This window comes from Cnephaeus nilssonii, assembly GCF_951640355.1.
Source record: "Cnephaeus nilssonii genome assembly, chromosome: 14".
Lineage (NCBI taxonomy): Eukaryota > Metazoa > Chordata > Mammalia > Chiroptera > Vespertilionidae > Cnephaeus > Cnephaeus nilssonii.
The window spans coordinates 14,711,502-14,733,237 of NC_137085.1; the positions used below are offsets into that span (position 1 = coordinate 14,711,502).

Consider the following 21,736-nt stretch of genomic DNA (forward strand, 5'->3'; position numbering starts at 1 on the left):
AGGAAACAGCACATAAAACATTCATTCAAACAAAAAAGTCTACCCTGCCAGCTGCATCCTATAAAGAGAAACCTTACTCTGTTACTCAGCTACCAATAAAATATTTATGGAGCTTGCTCAGAATGCCCACATTGTACACACTGCTAAAATTCTTAACACCACTTGAAAAAATATTTGTCCTATTCATAGGTAAAGACATTTTCTTAAAAAAATAAGAGAAAGGTAAATAAGCCTCAAGAAGCTCATTGCCAATGCCAGACTGGCTCAGAAGACATACAGGCACAATCTATTCAACAACAATGCCAGTCTAGTTCTCTGCACTTCCCTCATCAAGTTTTCTCTGACCACCCCCACCAGGCTGAACTGGGAAGGAACCCTTCTAAATATTTCCATACACCCTCCACTTTCTTCATCATAACAGTTATCACAGTGCATTGTACGAGCTGGTTATTTGCCTTTCTACCCAAACCATCTTTAAGACATCAGGAACCATATCTTCGTGTGCATTCTAGTATAAAACATAAGAGACAGTTTACTAAATACCCAATGGCTGAATGGGTGAACAAACACATTTAAGAATTTCTTGAAGAAGTGCAATGCAAGAAGGCATCCGAGTCAGACAGATCTGGTTCACATCACTCCATTGTGTTTTTCTCCACTTTCAGACAAGAACTCCCTGCCCTGGCCACAAAGCGCTGTATGACCTGGCTCCGGCCTGTTCTAGTCTCACCGTATACATCCTCTCCCTTGCTCAGTGTTCCAGCCCCACTGGCCTCCTTTCTGGTCCTCAGATAAGCCCAGCCCCTGTCTGTCTGCACAGCTCTTCCGCAGCACTTGCCAGGGTGGCTCAGTCTCATCCTTTCCATCTCAGCTCAAATGTCAACAACTCAGAGGGGCCCTTCCTAACTATCCAATCTAAAGTGGTCCTCATCTCTATCACCTCCACCAAATCATGCTCTGACACCTAACTCTTATTTTCTTGCCAAGACTTTTCACAATCTTTATTCACCTTATTTACTAACACATTTATTATTTATTATGCTTATTATATGAATACTAGAGGCCCAGTGCACGAAAATTCATGCACTCGGGGCAGGAGGGGGCGGGGGGGGGGAGTCCCTCAGCTCAGCCTGCGCCCTCTCGCAGTCCAGGAGCCCTCAGGGGATGTCCAACTGATGGCTTGGGAGCGGGCCTAAACCGCAGTCTGGCCTCCCCCTGTGGGAGGCGACCAGCAGGCAGATCAGGGGATGGTGCGCCCCCATCACCCCTCCACTACCAGTCACCACCACCGCCACCCACCGATCGCCGCCCACCTATCACCATCCCCTCCTTCTGCCTGCTGGCATGCGACTTGGCTGGCCTGGCACTGCCTGCTCGCCAGCCCCCGCCCCCTGCCGAACAGTCATTCCGCTGTTCGGTCGATTTGCATAGTAGACTTTTATTATATAGGATAATCTACTTCTTGAGGGCACGAACCTTATCTGTTTATGGCCCTGAGGTTTTAGCACAGTCTCTAGAACACAGCAGCATTCAAACAACATTTGCTAAATGAGTGAATAAGTTAATAAATAAATGCAATCCTTACTACCTTACTAGCTGTATGACTTTAGTCATGTTCATTTTCCCCTTTGCCTCAGTTCCTTTATCTATACAAATGGGATTATAATAATGCCCATTTCAGAGAGCTATTATAAGGATTAGAAGAAATTAACTTCATTGCTTAGTATTATGCCCAGCACAGCATAAGAACTTAAAACATATTCATAGTCTTCTCATTTTTGCTTTTCCCTTTATGAGAACAAGTTCAAAAAATTTTTTTAAACTTGAGCTGGAAAAACTGAAATCAGCTTACCAAACAGTAGGAATAAATACCTCAAAATAGAAAACCCACCAAATATGACTCAGAAACCTAACACTCAAAAGTAAGCTCATGCAAGGGCTGTGCTTGCCACATTCCCGCCTTCAGAGCCCAGTGTTGTTGTGGAAGCGCAGCCTCTGCAAGGGGAAACATCCAGCATGGTCACGGGTGGTGCTTTCTGAAGCTGGACAGGGCCCCACTTTGAAAGAGCTGCTACTCAGTCCTTCTGGCTCCCTCCCACTCTCATTCCCTATCAAGAGCCTTGCCTAAGCCTAAAGCTTCACCAAACAGGGAAAAACAAAAATCAACCATGGGAAAAAGAATCAGGGCAATTCCAACCAGGCCCTCCTTCACTGAAATCTAAGCGAGGGACCTCACTCTGGCGATCAGTTTCAATGGCTTGCAGGAGCCGGGGACTCCAAAGCTGAAGCTCACCCATCAGATCACCTTTCAATTCAAGGCAGCTGGGCTAGGAGCAAGGCCCTGGGGTCAGCAGAATGAACTGAACTCCCAATGCTGCCACCTATGAGCTGTGTGACCTTGGGAACATTTAACATCTTTGTTGGCTCATCTATAAAATGAGGATAAAATTCAATGACCTCACAGGGGTGTTGTGACAACCGAATGAGTTAAAGCACCTGCAGAGCCTGGCACTAGCAAACAGGAAACAAAGGCTGGCTTTCAAAAGGAACCCGTTTCCACTCAAGCCCTCGTTAAAGAGATCTTTGGGTTACCAACAATTCTGTTACCCTCTTTAAAAATCCAAAAGGTGTTAGCCCACTCACCTGTACATCACAAAAACCACGAACTCTTACTGTCCAGAATTCATCTCTGGTAAACAATACCACGTGTATGATGGTTTTGCCAGTAGCAGCTAAGTGAGGTTAGGAAAATAAGGACACTTTGGAATTAGTTTCTGATTCCAAAACTCTCCCTGGTCCTCAAATCATCAAGAAAACTGTTCTTGGCAAACATCTATTTATTAACAATCAGTACTGTAGCAGTAACCGAATTTTAAAACTAAACCTTAAACAATACTTGGAATACAATGAAATTAACTTATGAGATCAACTTCTGTTATATTCTTTTCAGCTTTCACTCATGAATATACATTTTTTTATATATTATAAGTGAATTTGGATATTCCACTGCTTTCCCCTAATGTCTTAAATTGTTGTTGCAGAATTACACAATTATCATTTGAAACGACTGCACTGAATTCTACTTAACTGATTCACTGTCGATCATTTCACATTTCTCTACTGAGCATCTATGCAGTCAATGTGATCTAGTAGAAATCGTTCTGGCTTTATAATCAAGAAGACCAGGCTTGAATTTTGCCTGCTTTGAGTTTCTCAATCACACCAAGCTCATGGGCAAGTCACTTAATCTCGCCAATCTCAGCTTCCTCATCTGTGAAATACCTTCATCACAAACTTATTGCAAGAAGCCAAAGAAATAACAAATGTAAAATATCATTCCTTTGTTCCCAACTTTTCACAATTATATACCATGTGGCAACAAACACCTTACTCACAGAGCTTTTTCCCTCTACTGGGTTGTTTTCTGAGGATAAGTTTTCCCAAAATGGATTAGTGGGCTCAAGAGTAATATTTTTTTACAACAAATGGGGCAGGGGTGGGGAATGAAGGAGCTATTCCCTGGTATAATAAGTAACTCACAACATAGAAGCTACAGAGCAAATCTGAAGATGTGAACTTCCTACCATTCCTCATATAAAACACTAAATTTGACTAAACGCCTCAGCTAAGACCAAGAATTTTTAACAAAAAGGAACAAGGGCCAGATACAAGAACACCAGCACCCCAGGGCAGCTGAGTTTACCCTAAGACAATAATCACATAACTGTCAAAATATGTGTGCATAAGGATATTCATCACAGCTTTGTTTGTAATAGTAAAAAATTAGAAACAATACGAATGTCTCACAATAAAAGATTATGTAGATTACTGTTCAATCCATCCCTTTTAATAAGTCTTTATGAACTTCAGACAGTCATTAAATAACACTATCCATCAGTAGTATTAACGGAGGTGGAAAGCTACCCCTGTCATTCCCTGTCAAGAAGGTCACAGAAAAAGCCAGAATTAAACTCTTCTATATACGAATAAAAATTGCTACTGGACTAACTGGATAGGCTGAATCAGAATCTGGGTCCAATAAGACAGGCCCCCACTGAAGACCAAAATGATTTGCCAGCAACCATAGGTCTGCCATAGAGGTGATTATACCTTCAGGTAATAAAAGTACTAGGCAATGGATTACCAGTTTAAAGACCCAAAGGAAGGCATGTGGTTCTCATATGGCAGAGTGAGACCTTGCACAGAATAGCAGAGTGGTCCAAGTCCAAAGCCTGAAGAAGGCCCTCCCACTCTCTGGGCTTCGAAGTCCTCATGTGTCAAATGAAGGGACTCCTGGCATTCCTCTAGCTCTGAAATTCTGGCTTTCTTCTAAACATCTCGTGACCCCATCCCTTAGCTCCAGCATCATCCTCTTTCCCATGAGACCACACATAGCAGCCTTTTAACTGGTCACCTTGCCCCCAGCCTTGCTCCTCCTGCAGTCACCAGTCTGGGTGATTTGAAAGTGTAATTTGGTCATTTCCCTCCGGATTAAAAGCCATCATTGGCTCCCCTTCACCTTCAGGACAAAATCAAACAAAGCAGTGTGACAGACAGAATCTGACCCCTGCCCGCTTCAATGGCCTCACTTCTCTCAGGCCCCCTTACAGAGGCTCCTTCCAGCCAAGGGGAACTTAACAGTTTCTCTAAACTCATCGCACCCTCCATGCCTCTCTCTACGTTTGCCCATGTGAGTCCTTGTGTCTGGATGCTCTCCCAGTTCTCTTGCTTTGGCTAATCCCTCCCTGTCCCTGAACACCCAACTTAAGGAATACCTCTTCCAGGGAGGCTGCCCTGAACCCCCAGGCCAGGTTCAGGGCCCATCCTCTGTGCCCCACAGCACCCTGTACTTACCTCTATCACTGCACTGTTTTCCTCTCCATCTCCCCAACTAGACTGTGAGCCTCTTGACAGGGAAACGTACCCAGTATTAACCTACTGCAAATTCCCAGTCCCTGGCCCAGCCTGGCACAGGGCATATATCTGAAAATATTCATTAAAGAACAGATGAACTCTGAGCAAAACCAGAAGGAGGCCTATGTCTTGCTAGATGTTGGCTAACAGACCCTGATGTTCAGGTACCTGTTATCTGAGACTAGAAGAATCATAAGTTTCCCCTTTAAATCAAAACTATTCCTGCCTCCTCTTTAATATGCATGCTGATTTTAAAATTAGCATGAGATGCCAAGAGCATTTCCTATAAGCATCCCGCAGAAAGTTCAGACTACCTCAGCACAGAGGTCATGCTCTGGGTAGCTCAGGCCAGATGAAAATCTTCAGTGACTTATAAAGACCTAAAAGGGAAACACTGAGAACAGTGTGGTCATTTCAATTTCAACTGAAGAATTCGCTCTTAAAAATGCTACAGTAAAAAATATTAATGCCATAAAAACCTAACAGCAGCCAAAGGAGCACAGTCATAAAAAACACACACAAAAAAAACAACCATAAATCCTAAAACATTGGCATGGAAGGCTCTCCTTCGCCTTTAAGAAAAATGGTATTTAGGTCATCAAGAGCAGGCTTGAGCAAGCGAAACTTAAGTCACATGCAGAGTAGGATAAAAAATCACAATAACATATATACCAATAACTATAAGAGGAGCAACAGCTGACACAGGATGAACTCGGTAGGCACATGTGCTTCACACACTCACTCCTAATCCTCACAACAGCACTACGAAATAGAAACTGTTAAGTAACAGGCCCAAGGTCACCCAGCAGAAGTAGGTGAGCAGGCAGTCTGGCTCCAGAGGCTGTGGTCCTCAGAGAACAGCTTTGCCATGTCACACCTCTGGGTCTCAGTTTCTCCTACATATAATAAAGAGGGTTGGATTCATCCCACGTCAAAAGGCAGACAATAAAGCGTGAAACAAAAATTCTAAGATTCTATTAAATTTTTCCATCTAGAAATAAAATTCAAAACCGTGCCCTTCATAAATTAAATAACTATATCTTGCAAAGCTGCTTTAATATTAATGTAATGTATATGAAGAGCCTAACATGTAAGTGCCCAGCTCAGAACAAGAGTTCAATAAGCAGTAGCTATTATTACTCTATGATAAACCAGGAACCACCATTTAATATTAGAGCACATTTTAATTATACACAATGTGAAATAATCAAATCTCATTCGTTTGAGGCCCCAGACCCCACGGCATAGATCATGTTGTACAGTTGAAATTATAACAACTCAAAGCTCAGAAATTACTTGTTTCCATTAGAGATCTGACAAGTCATTTCTTCAATTGGTCACTGGTGGTTTGCAGATAACTATTAGCAGTAATGAGTATTCTAAATTAAATCTAGAGACAGTACCGCTCTGTTCTGTGCAGACAACTGGGGAGAGAGAAACACAATTGGGGAACGTCCTTCTCAGTGTCCTCCGTCTTCTCTCTGATAAATATCTCCTTTATCTTGTACAGTATGGATTCCATTTGGTTACAAATGAAGAAGGGTCTAATTATTCCTATGATAAATGAGAGCACTGAACAGGTAACTTGTTAAGGAGATTTGGAATTGGGAAAACAACCTTATTTTCCTGTTACTTGACAACAAACCTCCCTTCCCCTCCACTAACAAATGAAAGACATGGTGCCAAAAGACATTAAGTACAGGCGACAAATCTATCACCACGTAATCCATCCTCAGACAATTACCAACAGCACTGGGTCCAGGCTGCTCACATTTCATTCAACAGCAACAAAGATGAAGCCTACAAAATGCAAGGAGCCACCCCAATGTGGTGAAAAGAATAATGGCTTTGGAGTCATTAAAAACCTGGATTCCAATCCCAGCTCTGCCGCTTAAATATTATGTGATTCCTTATCTGTAAAATGGGGATAATACAAAATCCCTCACAGAGTTGTAGCAAAAATTAAATGGGGACCATAAATAAGGCGTCTGACATCATAAAAAAGCCCTTGACAAATATGAGCTCCTCTCAACTATGCAAGAGGGTAATAACCTCACAGTCGGGACACCAGAATACTCCACCTTCCCCCAAGTTGGAAATTGCTGATCCTGTTAGAATGCATAACTGGCCACGTATTCAAGGGCCGATTGCCTAGGTATGCAACAGTCTCACAGAGACATGGCATTCCTCCAAACCCTGGCACTACCCAGCTAAGACACTTGTCAAGAAATACAGCTCCCTCCTGGGTCTGCCATGACAGCGGCAGCAGGCATGATTTGTTAGGGCTGGTAACTTGGCATCTCCACTTACATTTTCAAAGTCCTTCATGTTCCGTGCTCTTGTGGGAGACACCGTTTCTTCTGACACCTTTGGGAGCACTGTAAGAAGGTAAAGTAGACAAAACATCATGGTATGCAAATCACCCAGCATCCCTATTAGGGGACAGAGCCCAGAGGGGGAAAAAACATAAGTAGCTTCCACAGTATATTCTGCTGGTACTTTCTTTCTTTTTTTTTTTTTTTTTTTACTTTCTTGTGTAGTTTTTTGGTTTTTTTTTTAATTTCTTTATTGATTAAGGTATCACATATTTGTCCTCATCCCCCCATTCCCATCCCACACCCCTCCCCACACATTCTGCTGGTACTTTCTGTCTGTTGTGATTTACTGATTTGAGTCCCGGGAAAGCTCTAAACCATTAGATTTCAAATATTTACAAATTACTTAAACTAGCCCCACTGTAATAATGTATGTGTCAGAGGATGAACCAGAAAATGCACTGGGCGTGTGGCAAAGCAGCACTTCCTTACTGTTTGTCATAAAATTATTCTGCTGACCAGGATGTCATCTCACATGTCAGCAACTAAAACAAAGCATATCCAACTGACTTGAGAGCAGGGGTCGGCAAAATGTGTGACAACAAATATTTTAGACTTTGTAGGTCATATATGAAGCCTAAACTCTGTTACAAATATAAGACAGTTACATTACTAACTCTTCTGTTGCAGCACAAAAAGAGCCACAGACAATTCATAAACCAATAAAGAAGCTGCTCCAATAAAAGCTTATTTTCAAAAGCAGGCTGTGGGTCGGAAACTGCCGAGCCCTGCTTTGGAATGATTAAAGACTTTGCCAAAACCCAAATTTTTCCACAGCTTCTTTAACTCACCAAACATTTATTACACCCCTACTCTGTGCCAAGCACCATACTAGGTGCTGGGGAAACAACAGTGAAGGAGACACTGATGCTGGGCCCGAGAGATCTCCAATCTAGTGAGCAAGACAGATATGGACACAAACTATTATGCTGCACAAAGGGCGTGGCACTTTTTAGCTGCTGAGTAGATGGGTGTTGAGTGAATGAAAGCATTCTTCCAACAAATATGCCTGGCAGGCCTCTGCTCTGCTAGGCCTCATTCTAGATGTGGCTATATTAGGAAACAAAACAAACAAATGGAGCCGATATTCTGGAAAGAAGAGATAGACAAAAAAATAATAGGGCAATTATATAGTATGTTAAAATGTGATAAATACTGTAGAGAAAAACAAAGTGGATAAGGATGAGAAATACCAAGGATGAGGTAAGGGTTGCAACTTTAAGTAAGGTGGTTAAATTAGGGAAGGTCTCACTGAGGTGACATCTGAGCAGACTTGAGGGAAGGGCAAAGGGAGAAGTCTGAGGGGGGAGCATGCCTAGTGGGTCTGAGGACCAGCCGTGATGCCAATGGACTAAGAGGGGCAGAAAGGAGGTGAGCGAAGTACTGGGGGACAGGCTGTGGAAGGCCTTGTAGGCTCCTCTCAGGACTCGGAGAGCCAACAGCGGATTCTGAGCTGAGGAGTAACATGATGGGACTCTGCTTCCACAGGCTCCCTCTGGCTGCCTCACTGAGAACAGACTGAAGGGAGCTGAGGAACAAGGAGACCAGTTAGGAGAATACACGCACAGTCCAGGCCAGAGATCACAGTGGCTTAGACCAGGATGGCAGAAGTTATCTAATTCTGGGTATTTTTAAAGCACCCAACAGGAATCAATGAAATAAAATTAAACATGTACGTTTCAGAAAGGAAAGCGCACCTAAGTCAGCCCGCGGAGAGCCAGGGAAGGCAATGAGCTTCAAGCTCAGTCTTAAAGAGGCAGCAGGCAGATGAGGGAGCAAAAGGAAAAGCAGCATCCCATGCAGAGGCCCGGAGGTGTGAGTGGGCACGGCGTCTGAGCCATTCCGCAGAAAAGAGGTTCAGGAGCTGGGCAGGCGCAGACTGTGAAGGGCCCTGTCCGCAGACTCAGGGCACACAGGTCTGTGTTCCTGCTCCTCAAACGGGCCATGCTCTCGATCACCTGTGCTGTCTCCCTATCTAGGTACTATTCATTCTTCAAGTCTTTGCTCCCATATCAGTTTCTTAGGAAACTCTTGCCTGACCCAACTCCTCCAGTTCCAGGGTAAATTCCCTCTTACCCCTCTCACAGCACCTTATACTTCTTCGCTAGTTATATTCGTCATATGATTTATCATAATTATTCTTTAATTGCCTATCTTCTCAGCTTGACTGTAACCTGTTCAAGGTTGAATCCCAGTGCTTAGCCCAGAGCCTGACATGAAGCAGACGTACACATGGGCTGCATTAAGGAGCAGGCCTACCAATTTTCTTTTAACTGCCTGTGGGCAGGGAGAGCAGAAGCCAGAGTTATTGAATTTGTGTTAAAAGTTAACATATTTTAAGGAAAACCTAAGGGTGGCCTATATGCTCCAGAAATAAACCCTGTGACATTTATATGACCTGCTCTAAAAACTTCTCCCTTTTGCACATATCTCATCACTTTGGAGAAGAGAATAAAATGCAAGTCAAAATATCTCTCTGAGATATTTCAACAAGTCAAATTATTAGCAGTTCCCACAGATACTTACGATAGCTTGCACTTTTTTCAGAAACAAAAGTTATGAAGAATGCTTAGCAAAATCCACACTGCAAAGCGGAAAGTCTCCTCATAATGGGCTCCACCACAATAGACTGCTTATTTACTCGGCACCGTCTCCTGTGGTCTAACCAGCTATTTGTCTCCAAAGGGCAGGCCCGGGTAGGAATGCTGGGCCTCCGCTGGCAGATGGAACCCAGCAGCCTGCCAGGAAGGCCTCGGCACACGGAAGCTCAGACAGGAGCTCTCCTCAGCCTCCAGCCACTCAGCAGTGGGACCACCAGACCTTCCTTGTCTGACTAGTCACCAGTTCAACCTCCAGCCTCCACACAGTCATTCAGTTTAGCAAACACAGACTGAACCCCTACAAGCTTGGTAGCAAAACAGAAAACTCGCCCTGGCCGGTGTGCTCCATGGTTAGAGCGCCGTCCCGTGCACCACAGGGTCAAGGATTCAATTCCTGGCCCGGGCACATACCCAAGTTGTGGGTTCGATCCCCAGTCAGGGTGTATGCGTAAGGCAACCGATCGATGTTTCTCTCTCTTCCTCTTTCTCTCTCTCTAGAATAAATGAAAAAACATGTCCTCCGGTGAGGATTAAAAAAGAAAACTCATGTAATATGGCCTGAAGGACATCAATTCCTTTAGTCCAGTGGTCGGCAAACCGCGGCTCGCGAGCCACATGCGGCTCTTTGGCCCCTTGAGTGTGGCTCTTCCACAAAATACCACGCACGGGCACGCACGTACAGTGCGATTGAAACTTCGTGGCCCATGCGCAGAAGTCAGTTTTCGGCCTGGGCGAGTCTATTTTGAAGAAGTGGTTCTAAAGCCGAGCCACACTCAAGGGGCCAAAGAGCCGCATGTGGCTCGTGAGCCGCAGTTTGCCGACCACTGCTCTAGTCCCATGTTTATGAAAGGAAGTGAATAACAAATCAATACATATACAAAATACTGAGCACCTACTCTGAGCGCCTAGCCAGGCCAGAGTAGGCTCTGGGCCCAGAGACATCAGAGCCCAGTCCCAGGCTCAAGGCCTCAAGGCCCTCATGGTCTGGTGTCTACATCCCTGGTTCTTGCTCAAGAGAATACCCAGTTTTGTGTACTTACCTCCATTTCCCAAACCAGCAATGGGGCTGATACCTTCCAGGTCATCTGGTAACTTGGGGACAAGGCCACTAAGAGAGAACATGTACATAAGAGATGAGTTAGTATTTGAACAACAGGGAGACCGTTAAGACAGTGTGCACATGACAATCATCAGGCCACGGCCACAGAGGGACACACAGCTGAGCCACCTGGGAGGCATGCAGTGCAGAGGTTAAGAACTCAATAGCTGAGTGACCTTCAGTAAGGTTGGTTGGTCATTCATTCATTCATTCATTCACTCATACAAGTATTCTGTGTGCCATACATGCAGCAGGGGCAGAGGCACTGAGCCAAATATAAGCGAGTTAAGTTTCTGAGTCTCACTCAATCTGTTACATGGGAATACCACCCTCTAGCTGTAAAGATTTAATGAGTGAATGTATATGAACACACAGCACATGGTAAACACTCAGTAAGTGGCACCTATTGTTTTTGTCATTACTATTATTAATATATCTATCACAACCAAAAATTAAGCTTCCAAGAATCAGGTACCAATTCAGATGCTTTAAGAACATCGCACAAAAATACAAAATTCACTGATCCAAGAAGTTTTACTAGGTGAATTATAAAAATAGGTTCAGTGAAGACCTGGAGACATTGTCAGAAAACTAAGCCATATTAGGAGGCGTGGTTTAACACAAAAGATATTACCCTGGGTCCTATTCTAAGCTCTGCCACATACCCCTCCCGGCTTTGCTTCTTTCATCTGTGAAAGGAGAACAGCAACCATTTCAGAGAGTAACTGACAATTAAACAAGACACAGTGCCCAGCAAGGTATCTTCATATTGGAGGCACCCCATAAATGGAAGCAAAATATCACTGTCACCTAGAAACATACTGTGCTTTATAATTTACAAAGGATTTACTGTTATGAGAGCTACCCAATTCCCTGAGGGTCCATGTATTTTTCAAAGGAAGGCGCTAAGATCCAGATAACTCCAGCGGCCTATCCAGTGTGGAATGGTAGTTAAGTAGAGATCCAAGTCCAGAATCCAAGCCTTTTGTGTCTAGTCCACAATGACGCATCCCTGCCCCAAGCTGTAACCTAGGAGGTGATGGAAGCCCAGCTTGGCTTCTTGGCAGATTGTTCTTTCCAGATCTCTAAATCGGAATCCATTCTGTTCCAAAGATAATTCTGCCTGATCACCAAACTTAACCTTTTGCACTCGGATGTCGAGTGTGACTCGACACGGTTAGCATTAGAATAAAGGAATCGAGAAAAAAGCAAGCGAGTGCAAAGGGTTAAAGCTGGCATACACCTCCAAGATGAGTGCCAAGCAAAATATATGGGTATCATAAAATTCAACATCAAGAGAATGATTTACACAAAATGTGTCTGCTATAAAGACAACTAAAAAAATATACAGATTCAATGCACTCCCCATTAAAATACCAACGGCATATTTCACACACCTAGAACAAACTCTCCAAAAATTCATATGGAATAAAAAAGACCCCGAATAGCCGCAGCAATCCTGAGAAAGAAGACCCAATTAGGAGGGATCTCAATACCAATTATCAAGCTTTATTACAAAGCCACTATTCTCAAAACTGTCTGGTACTGGCACAAGAACAGACATATAAGCCAATGGAACAGAACAGAGAACCCAGAAATTGACCCAAGCCATTATGCTCAATTAATATTTAATAAAAGAGGCAAGAGCATACAATGGAGTCAAGACAGCCTCTTCAATAAATGGTGTTGGGAAAATTGGGCAGATACATGCAAAAAAAAATGAAACTAGACCACCAACTTACACCATACACAAAAATAAACTCAAAATGGATAAAGGACTTAAATGTAAGACGGGAAACCATAAAAATCTTAGAAGACTCCACAGGCAGCAAAATATCAGACATATGTTGTAGCAATATCTTTACCTATACATCTCCTAGGGCAATGGAGACTAAAGAAAAATAAATAAATGGGACTACATCAAAATAAAAAGCTTCTGCACAGCAAAAGAAACCATCAACAAAACAAGAAAGCCCACTGCATGGGAGAACATTATTTGCCAATGTTATCACCGATAAGGGTTTAATCTCCAACATTTACAGGGAACTCATACAACTTAACAAAGGGAAAATAAACAATCCAATCAAAAAATGAGCAAAGGACCTAAATAGACACTTTTCTAAAGGGGACATACAGAAGGCCAAGAGACATGTGAAAATATGCTCAAAGTCACTAATCATCTGAGAGATGCAAATCAAAACGACAATGAGATACCATCTCACACCTATCAGAATGGCTATCATCAACAAATCAACAAATGACAAGTGCTGGAGAGGATGCAGAGAAAAAGGAACCCTCGTGCACTGCTGGTGGGAATGCAGACTGGTGCAGCCACCGTGTAAAACAGTATGACATTTCCTCAAAAAATTAAAAATGGCACTCCCATTTGACCCAGTAACCCCACTTCTAGGAATATATCCCAAGAAATCAGAAACACCAATCAGAAAGGATTTATGCACCTCTATGTTCACAGCAGCACAATTTACAATAGTTAAGATCTGAAAACAGCCTAAGTGCCCATCAGCAGATGAGTGGATTAAAAAACTGTGGTACATCTACACAATGGAATACTACGCTGCTGCAAAAAAGAAGGAACTCTTACCATTCGCAACAGCATGGATGGAACTGGAGAGCATTATGCTAAGTGAAATAAGCCAGTCAGAGAAAGATAAATATCATATGATCTCACTCATTTGTGGAATATAAAAAACAACATACACTGATGAACAAAAATAGATCCAGAGAAGTATCAAACAGACCATCAAACCTCAGAGGGAAGGCAGGGTAGTGGGGGGAGGCGGTAAGAGATCAACCAAACGACTTGAATGCATGCATATAAGCATAACCAATGGACAAAGACACTAGGGGGGTAAGGGCATATGCTGGGGGGTGTGAGTGGCCAGGGAGAGGTCAATGGGGGGAAAAGGAGACATATGTAATACTTTAATCAGTAAAGAATTTTTTTTAATTTTTTAAAGACAACTGAAAAAAACTTAAATAGAATATGTCCTCAATTATTTAAAAAATACATATATACTAAAGTCACCACTAATCCTTCTTGGAAATTAGGTGGGCTATCCTATCTAATAATAGAGTAATATGCAAATTAACCATCACTCCGCGACAAAAATGGCGGCGCCCATAGACACAAGATGGCGGCGCCCAGTCCTCTCAGGCCCGCAGGAGTCCCCCAGTCCCAAGGAAGGCTGCCGTTGAGAGAAGGCAGCGAGCAGCCCAGCCTGTTGGCCTAGGAGGCGGCTTTGCCCTCCGGCCAGATCCTCTCCTAGCCCTGAACCTGGCCGTGGGTCTGAGAGGCGCCCTTGCACAGCCGCCATGATCAGCTGCCCGCCCAACCCGGGACATGGGTGTGGGAGATGCTTGAACATGGCCGCCATGATCAGCTGCCCTCCGCAACCCGGGCCGTGTGTCTGGGAGGCGATCGTGCACGGCCGCCTCCATCAGCTTCCTGCCTGGACCCGGGCTGTGTGTCTGAGAGGCGATCGTGCATGGCCGCCTCCATCAGCTTCCTGCCTGGACCCGGGCCGTGTGTCTGGGAGGCGATCGCGCACGGCCGCCTCCATCAGCTTCCTAACTGGACCCGGGCCGTGGGTCTGGGAGGCGCGTGCCTCCATCAGCTTCCTGCCTCGACCCGAGCCGTGTGTCTGGGAGGCGATCGTGCACAGCCGCCTCCATCAGCTTCCTGCCTGGACCCAGGCCGTGGGTCTGGGAGGCGCCCACGCACGGCCGCCTCCATCAGCTTCCTGCCTGGACCCGGGCCGTGTGTCTGGGAGGCGATCGTGCACAGCCGCCTCCATCAGCTTCCTGCCTGGACCCGGGCCGTGTGTCTGGGAGGCGATCGTGCACTGCCGCCTCCATCAGCTTCCTGCCCCGACCCAGGCCGTGGGTCTGGGAGGCGCCCGCGCACAGCCGCCTCCATCAGCTTCCTGCCTGGACCCGGGCCGTGGGTCTGGGAGGCAATCGTGCACGGCCGCCTCCATCAGCTTCCTGCCTGGACCCGGGCCGTGTGTCTGGGAGGCGCGTGCCTCCATCAGCTTCCTGCCTCGACCCGAGCCATGTGTCTGGGAGGCGATCGTGCACAGCCGCCTCCATCAGCTTCCTGCCTGGACCCGGGCCGTGGGTCTGGGAGGCGCCCGCGCACGGCCGCCTTGACCTGCTGCCCTCCGCGACCCGGGCCGTGGGTCTGGGAGGCACCCGCGCACGGCCGGCTCCATCAGCTGCCCTCTGCGACCCGGGCCGTGGGTCTGGGAGGCGCCCGCGCACCGCAGCCTCCATCAGCTGCCCTCCGCAACCCGGGCTGTGGGTCTGGGAGGGCCGTGGGTCTGGTCTGGACATTGCAGTTACATTGTGCAAGGCGTGCACAATCAGCTGCCTGCCGAGGCCCGGGCTGTGGGTCTGGGAGGCGACTGCACAAGGCCGGCGCGATCAGCTGCCCACAGCGGCCTGGGCATTGGGCCTGTGAGGTTCCCGTGCATGGCAGGAGCCGTCTGCTGCCTGTCCCAGCCTGGGCTGTGGGCCTGGGAGACCCAGGCTGCCTATACACCTCCCTCCCCACCCCCCCACCCTGCCCCCTCTGAGATCAGCTCCCATCTGCAGCTGGGGGGTGTAGGCCTGGGAGGCAGCCGTGCCCCCCAGAGCTATTCCCTCCAAGAGGCAGCCTGGGGTGTCAGGCTGCACCCCCATGGAGTGATCCCCCCCACACACTATAGCCTTGGAACTTCCCTTGCTGCCAGCCGAGTGATTCGAGATGGGCGGTGATATCTGGGCGATGCTGCCTAGCAAACCTCTCCCATTGGGTAGAAAGTTCTGACCAGGTTAGTGAGGTAAATGGGTTTTGTAAAATCTTTAGGAACCACATGGAAATGTCTGAGGTAGGGTTTCACATCGGAAGTAACTTACAACTAATTTCTGAAGGCAAACCTGGAGATTGCAGTTACATTACTGGAGAGTACCCCGAGGTCCGGAGGTTGGCTCTGCAGCGGCGGTGCAGAGTGCTCCCCACCCTGGTTCCTCAGCACCTTGGGCAGGGCTTGAGCCCACCCAGGAAGGCCTTTTCCCCTACAGTTTTCACCACGGCAGGGAGGTTTTGTAGACATGAATAAGAAGTGCCCACGCACAAGTCCTGAAGATGCCGGGGCCGGCAGAAATGACAATCAAACCGGGAAAAGAGCAAAACCAGAAACACCACCGATCCCATCATAGATCATCTTTTTCTTCAGATGACTGTGTGTTTCCCTCTTCTTTGTCTTCTGGAAGCAAGACAGATTCAAGTACTGACAATTCTACCAACGGAAAAGTTAAGAGAAAGAGGACAGAAAAGGAATAAAAGGAAAAAAGAAAGAAAGGACAAAAGTTGAAACATCAAGAAAAAGAAAGAAAAAAGAAAGAAACAACCACATCATATCACCTTTCTAAGGTCTCATGAAATTCCTGTTTAAGTTTATTTTATGACACTTTTAGTTTGGGTTTACATTTTTACTGGTTTGTGAAGACCACGGCAGGTACACAGTCCAATATGTTAAAGAAAAAAACCCTATCTACTAAAGAGGTAATAGGAGGGGAGAGCATTTGGGGGTGACCGGGCTGTCAGAGGAAGGCAGTTGGGGATGACTGGGCTGGCAGGGGAACAGTTAGGCATTGACCAGGCTGGCAGGAGAGTGGTTAGGGGGTGATCAGGCTGGCAGGCAGAAGTGGATAGGGGCAATCAGGAAGGCAGGCAGGCAAGCAGTTCGGAGCCAGCAATCCTGGATTGTGAGAGGGATGTCCCAGATTGGAGAGGGTGCAGGCTGGGCTGAGGGACACCCCAACCCCGTGCACGAATTTCGTGCACCGGGCCTCTAGTAAATATATAACAAGACAAGGGAAATATTTAAAATCATCATTTGTGGAAATAAGAGATACTTTCCTCTTTTAATTTTCTATAATTCTCAATTTCCTCCAATAAGCATCACTAGAAGGACAAACTCCATTTTCTAAACTGAATTTTCTTAAAAGTTAAAATCAAGTTCAATCAGCACCTTTCACAGATGGTGGCCCAAAGGCCCACTGGGTTACTGATTAAGCTCATCCTACAGTCTAGTCTCTACATTCCCAATCTGGGGTTCTCCCCACCACAGCCATTGAATGACTCCCACTGACTAAACTGACCCATCAATTACTCAAGCCAAGATCAATCACGGTTGACAAAGCCAAAGAATTTAGTCTTAGACAAGTTTCCAATAGGCAAATACTAAACTTTGAAAAATGACGTGTGACATCCCAACTCTTAGAAGAAACCACTATGTAACCCAGAAATTCCCGTCTGGTCCTTGTCAAGTTTCCACTTGGGCTTTAACCTACCCTTTTTTAAAAAAAAATAATCCTTTTCTGAGGATATATTCTTTCTGTTTGTTTGTTTGTTCTGTTATTTTGAAAAGGATAGGGGGTAGAGAAACATCAATGTGAGAAACATCAATCAGCTGCCTCCCACACCCACCCCAACCAAGATCAAACCTGAAACCTGGGTATGTGCCCTGACCGGGAATCAAACCCGAAACCTTTTAGTGTATGAGACAACACTCCAACCACCTGACCACTTTTAAATGCTATGTATCTGTCATCTGCACACTCCAGTCAGTTCCAGCTGCCCTTCCAATTCTAAGTAGCTCCCTCTTCCCATTCGGATAATTAGCCTAAGAAGTAAAGTTGAAAAAAAAAGAAAAAAAAAGGGGCAGCTTTTGTATGCAATAAAAAAAAAAAAGAGTTTAGATATGGTTTTATCATTATACAGATTGGGGAGACTAAGGCCCAGAAAGGGGAAGAAACTAATTTGCTTAGAATCACAAAGCTGAGACAAAATCCAGCATAATCATACCCTGAAGGGCACCCACACTAAGCAGGCACCACATGGGAGGACAGGCAGCCTCCCATTTAAGGCTCATCACAGCCCTTCTGTGGCAGGTGGTAGTTTTTAAATGTTACCATTTTTTAAAATGAGGAAACAGCGGCCCAGAAAAGTTAATAACATGCAAAGGCCAAGCTACCGAGATTTCAACCTCCATGCTTTTAACCTCTACGCCCCTAACCCCTTCCTCCGGGGGCTGTAGCGAAGTCTGAATGAACAGAGGCAGAGGATTTTCAGTGCTCACTTCCACAGTGCAGAGCCATCACGACTGCTGTTTGTCAACCATTTGTTGAGTGAATGAATGGACACTCCCCTGAGCTTCACCATCTCATCCTCCTTACTCTACAGCCACTCAATAGGAGCGATCTCTTTCTGTGTCTGTATATGGCAGCAACAATTGTCCACTCACCCCACAGACCCAACAAGGCCTAAGCATTTCATTGGTAAAGTGTTATGAGTGCCGAGGATGGGACTGGACCTCACTCTCAGAAAACTATTACAAGTGCACTTTTGTTTGCCCTTCAACAATTCATTTGTCATTCTATGTTACTTATCCTTAGAAAGGAAATATATAAATACAAAAGTATATATAATGGCCAAAACCGGTTTGGCTCAGTGGATAGAGCGTCGGCCTGCGGACTGAAAGGTCCCGGGTTCGATTCCGGTCAAGGGCATGTACCTTGGTTGTGGGCACATCCCCAGTGGGGGGTATGCAGGAGGCAGCTGATCGATGTTTCTCTCTCATTGATGTTTCTAACTCTCTCTCCCTCTCCCTTCTCTGTAAAAAAATCAATAAAATATATTTTTTTAAAAAAAGTATATATAAGCCTAATGTTCTCTTCAACTACTCCTCACTCCCAACTCAGTCCCCTCCTAAGAGGTAACCATGCTGCCACAAGACATGTATTCTTCCAGATCTGAATCTATGCATTTACATACACAGAGACATCGTTTTATTTTGTGGTTTAAAAATAAATAAATACAATCAAATTTTATATATTATTCTGCAGCATCTTTTCTTCACTTAATGTGTCCTAAAGATATTTTCATGGCAATACAAATAGATCTCCCTCAATGTTTTTAACTCCCACAAAGCATTCTACAACACTTTTTTTCCAAAACTTATTGCATACGACCCATAGAAGGAAACGTATTACCCTTAATTCTTGTAATGTTTTCTATTCTGTTCTATTCCATTTTATAAAATTCTGATTGCAACCTACTAAACTGAATTTCATGAGCTGTCATGGGTCACAGTCTGAAAGATAGTTTTGAAAAGATCTGTATGTACACAATCCCCTGATGGTCATTCAATTTGTTTCTAAGTTTTTCCTTTTACAATGCATACAGGACTCCTTGTGCACATGCATGAGGATTTCTTGTGCATAGATAACAAGAAGTGGAACTGCTGGACCAAAACATATTCATATTTTTGAATGGGCAAAGGGTTTGAACATATACAAATATCTAATAAGCACATGAAAAAATGCTAAACATCATTGTCATTAGGAAAATGCAAATCAATACCACAATGTGATACCATGTCACACTTCCATGGATGGCTAGAATAAGAGAGACAGACAATATCAAGTGTTGGTGAGGCTATGGAGAAATAAGGACCCTCATACACTGCCTTGTCCCGAAGCTACCAGATGACCTGGAAGACATCAGCCACTTTGGGAAAGAGTTGGACAGTTCCTCAAAATGTTAAATATAATGTTACCATATGACCCAGCAATTTCACTTCCAGTTATATACCTAGAAAGAAATGAAAACATATGTCCATATAAAAACTTGTATATAAATAAATGTTCATAGAAGTATTATTTATAATAGCCAAAAAAAAAGCAGAAACAACCCAATGCCACAAACCAATGAATGAATAAACAAAATATGCTGCGTGCATACAGTGGAATATTATTCAGCCATAAAAAGGAATGAAATGTTGATACCTGCTACAAGTTAGAATGATAATATATGGGAATACTGAATGAATATTAGAGGGGTCAGGGAAAACAGGACAATCCGGGTGAGAGGTCATACCACAATATATTGGGGCTGTGGTAGTAAGATGAAGACAGAGACATGATGAACTACCACTGGATCCAATTAAGCAGAAGCTGCAAAGGGCCTGGCTCTGGCTTATCCAGAGTAGATCCTCCATAAACAGAGAAACTATTTGTCAAGGTTTGTCCAAGATGGGACTTATTTATGCCTGATGTCCAGGCATAAATATTAATTGTGCCCATTTCCCTCTTCAAAGAGCCCAGGTTTGCACAACAAATAATATAGTCGCCCTTTCAATTGGGGTCTGTTGACTAAAAGTAGCAGCCTGTCCCTAGCAGACCTGGAGAGACAGTGCATTGTCTCGGTCCGGCTGTCCTCAGCATCCTTCCCGCGCCCTCCAACCAGGGACCCAGGACAACCAAAGGGCCCAGCCCTAGAGCAGCGCAAGGGTCTCTCAGGCCCTCCCATAGGAGACACCTGGTCCCACCAGCAAAGTGGAGTCCAACTGCCTCTTGGAACAGGTCCATTGGGAGGCCACTCTCAACCATTATTGATGATGATGATGATGATGGTGATGATGATGATGATGATGGTGATGATGATAATAGCAGCACAATCATTTTTTAGGCACTGATTATGTGCCAGACACTGCACTTGCCAAGCAAATGGATGGGCAGACATCTCCTTTAATCCTCACCCCAACTCTGTTGGTGGATATTACCACTAGCCCCATTTTACAGATGGGAAAGTAGGCTAAGCCACTCTACCAAGGTCACTCAGCTAAAAGGACCTGGATTTTTTTTAATCTTTATTGTTGAAAGTATTACATATGTCCCCTTTTTTCCCCCATGGACCCCTCCCAGCCCACCTCCGCGCCCCCCCCCCCCCCCCCAGGGCTTGGATTTGGATCCAATTCTGTTCAACTCCAGCCAAGGTTCTTAACCATTGCACTCCATCGCCTCGGTCTTGGTGGCCCCATAAGCAAAGTCCCCATAATGAAAGCGAACCCCAAACCAGAATGCTCCCAGTCCTGCCCCTCCACCAGCTCCCACGGAGGCGCACTCCAAGAGGCCCCCTCCTCGGCCCTTCCAGAGAGGCCTTGCCGGCCCCGCACATCCCCTCCAAAGAAGGACCCCAAATACGAAGGGCGAGTGTGGGGCCGGTCGGGACCCCCAGGCCCCCTCCCTCAGTACCAACGGGTGGGTCCCCAAAGAGAACGCCCTCCAAGAAACCCAGCCCACACCCGGCCCTGTCCAGAAACACCCTCCAGAGCGAACCCCCATCAGCGGGCACCCCGACCCCGTTATCGCGAACCCCTCGAACCCGGGCCGCACCTGCAGCCGCTGAGCGACCCGGGGAGGGTGACGTCCTCTTCCAACACCGAGTCCATCACGGACACAGAGCAGGTGGTGGCATTGGTGTCCGCGGTGGCGGCACCACCGGCTTCTCCTGCGGCCACGACCCGCCCGGCTCCACGGGTCCCCGCCCCCTCCAATCCAGCTCTTGTTCGGACTCCGGCGGCGCCGCTGGAATTCAAACCGCAGCCGCCGCCATCTTTCCCGGCGCTTCTTCCTACGGAAACGGGGCGGGGTCAACGAGGCGCGTGCCGTGAAGCCGGGCAGCGGAGCGCGGGCGGACGCCATCTTCACTAAGGGCAGGGCGCCCGCACTCGGGCCCGCAAAACTAAGGAAAGTGAGGCCTGCGGCGGCCATGTTGGACGAGGGCAGCCTGGCCGCGGCCGGGGGAGGCGCCATCTTTGTGGAGGGCGAAGGTCGGTCGAGGTCCGTTAGTTTAAGCGGGAGCTGGGCATCGGGCCACTCAGGGACCTTCAGCGTTCATA

The 21,736-nt window shown here is 45.9% G+C and overlaps 1 protein-coding gene across 2 annotated transcripts in view; it reads right to left on the bottom strand.

Moving 5' to 3' along the window:
• CDK5RAP2 (CDK5 regulatory subunit associated protein 2) overlaps positions 1-21,453 on the bottom strand; it is a 156,614-nt gene extending 135,161 nt beyond the window's left edge. For both annotated transcript variants that reach the window (XM_079789850.1, XM_079789849.1), the window contains exons 1-3: positions 21,231-21,453; positions 10,930-10,997; positions 7,225-7,292 (exon numbers count right to left, since the gene is read on the bottom strand). In XM_079789850.1, the coding sequence (XP_079645976.1) occupies positions 7,225-7,292; positions 10,930-10,997; positions 21,231-21,286 (192 nt within the window). In that variant the 5' untranslated portion in view covers positions 21,287-21,453. The remainder of the gene's footprint in view (positions 1-7,224; positions 7,293-10,929; positions 10,998-21,230) is intronic.
• Positions 21,454-21,736: the final 283 nt, after the last annotated feature.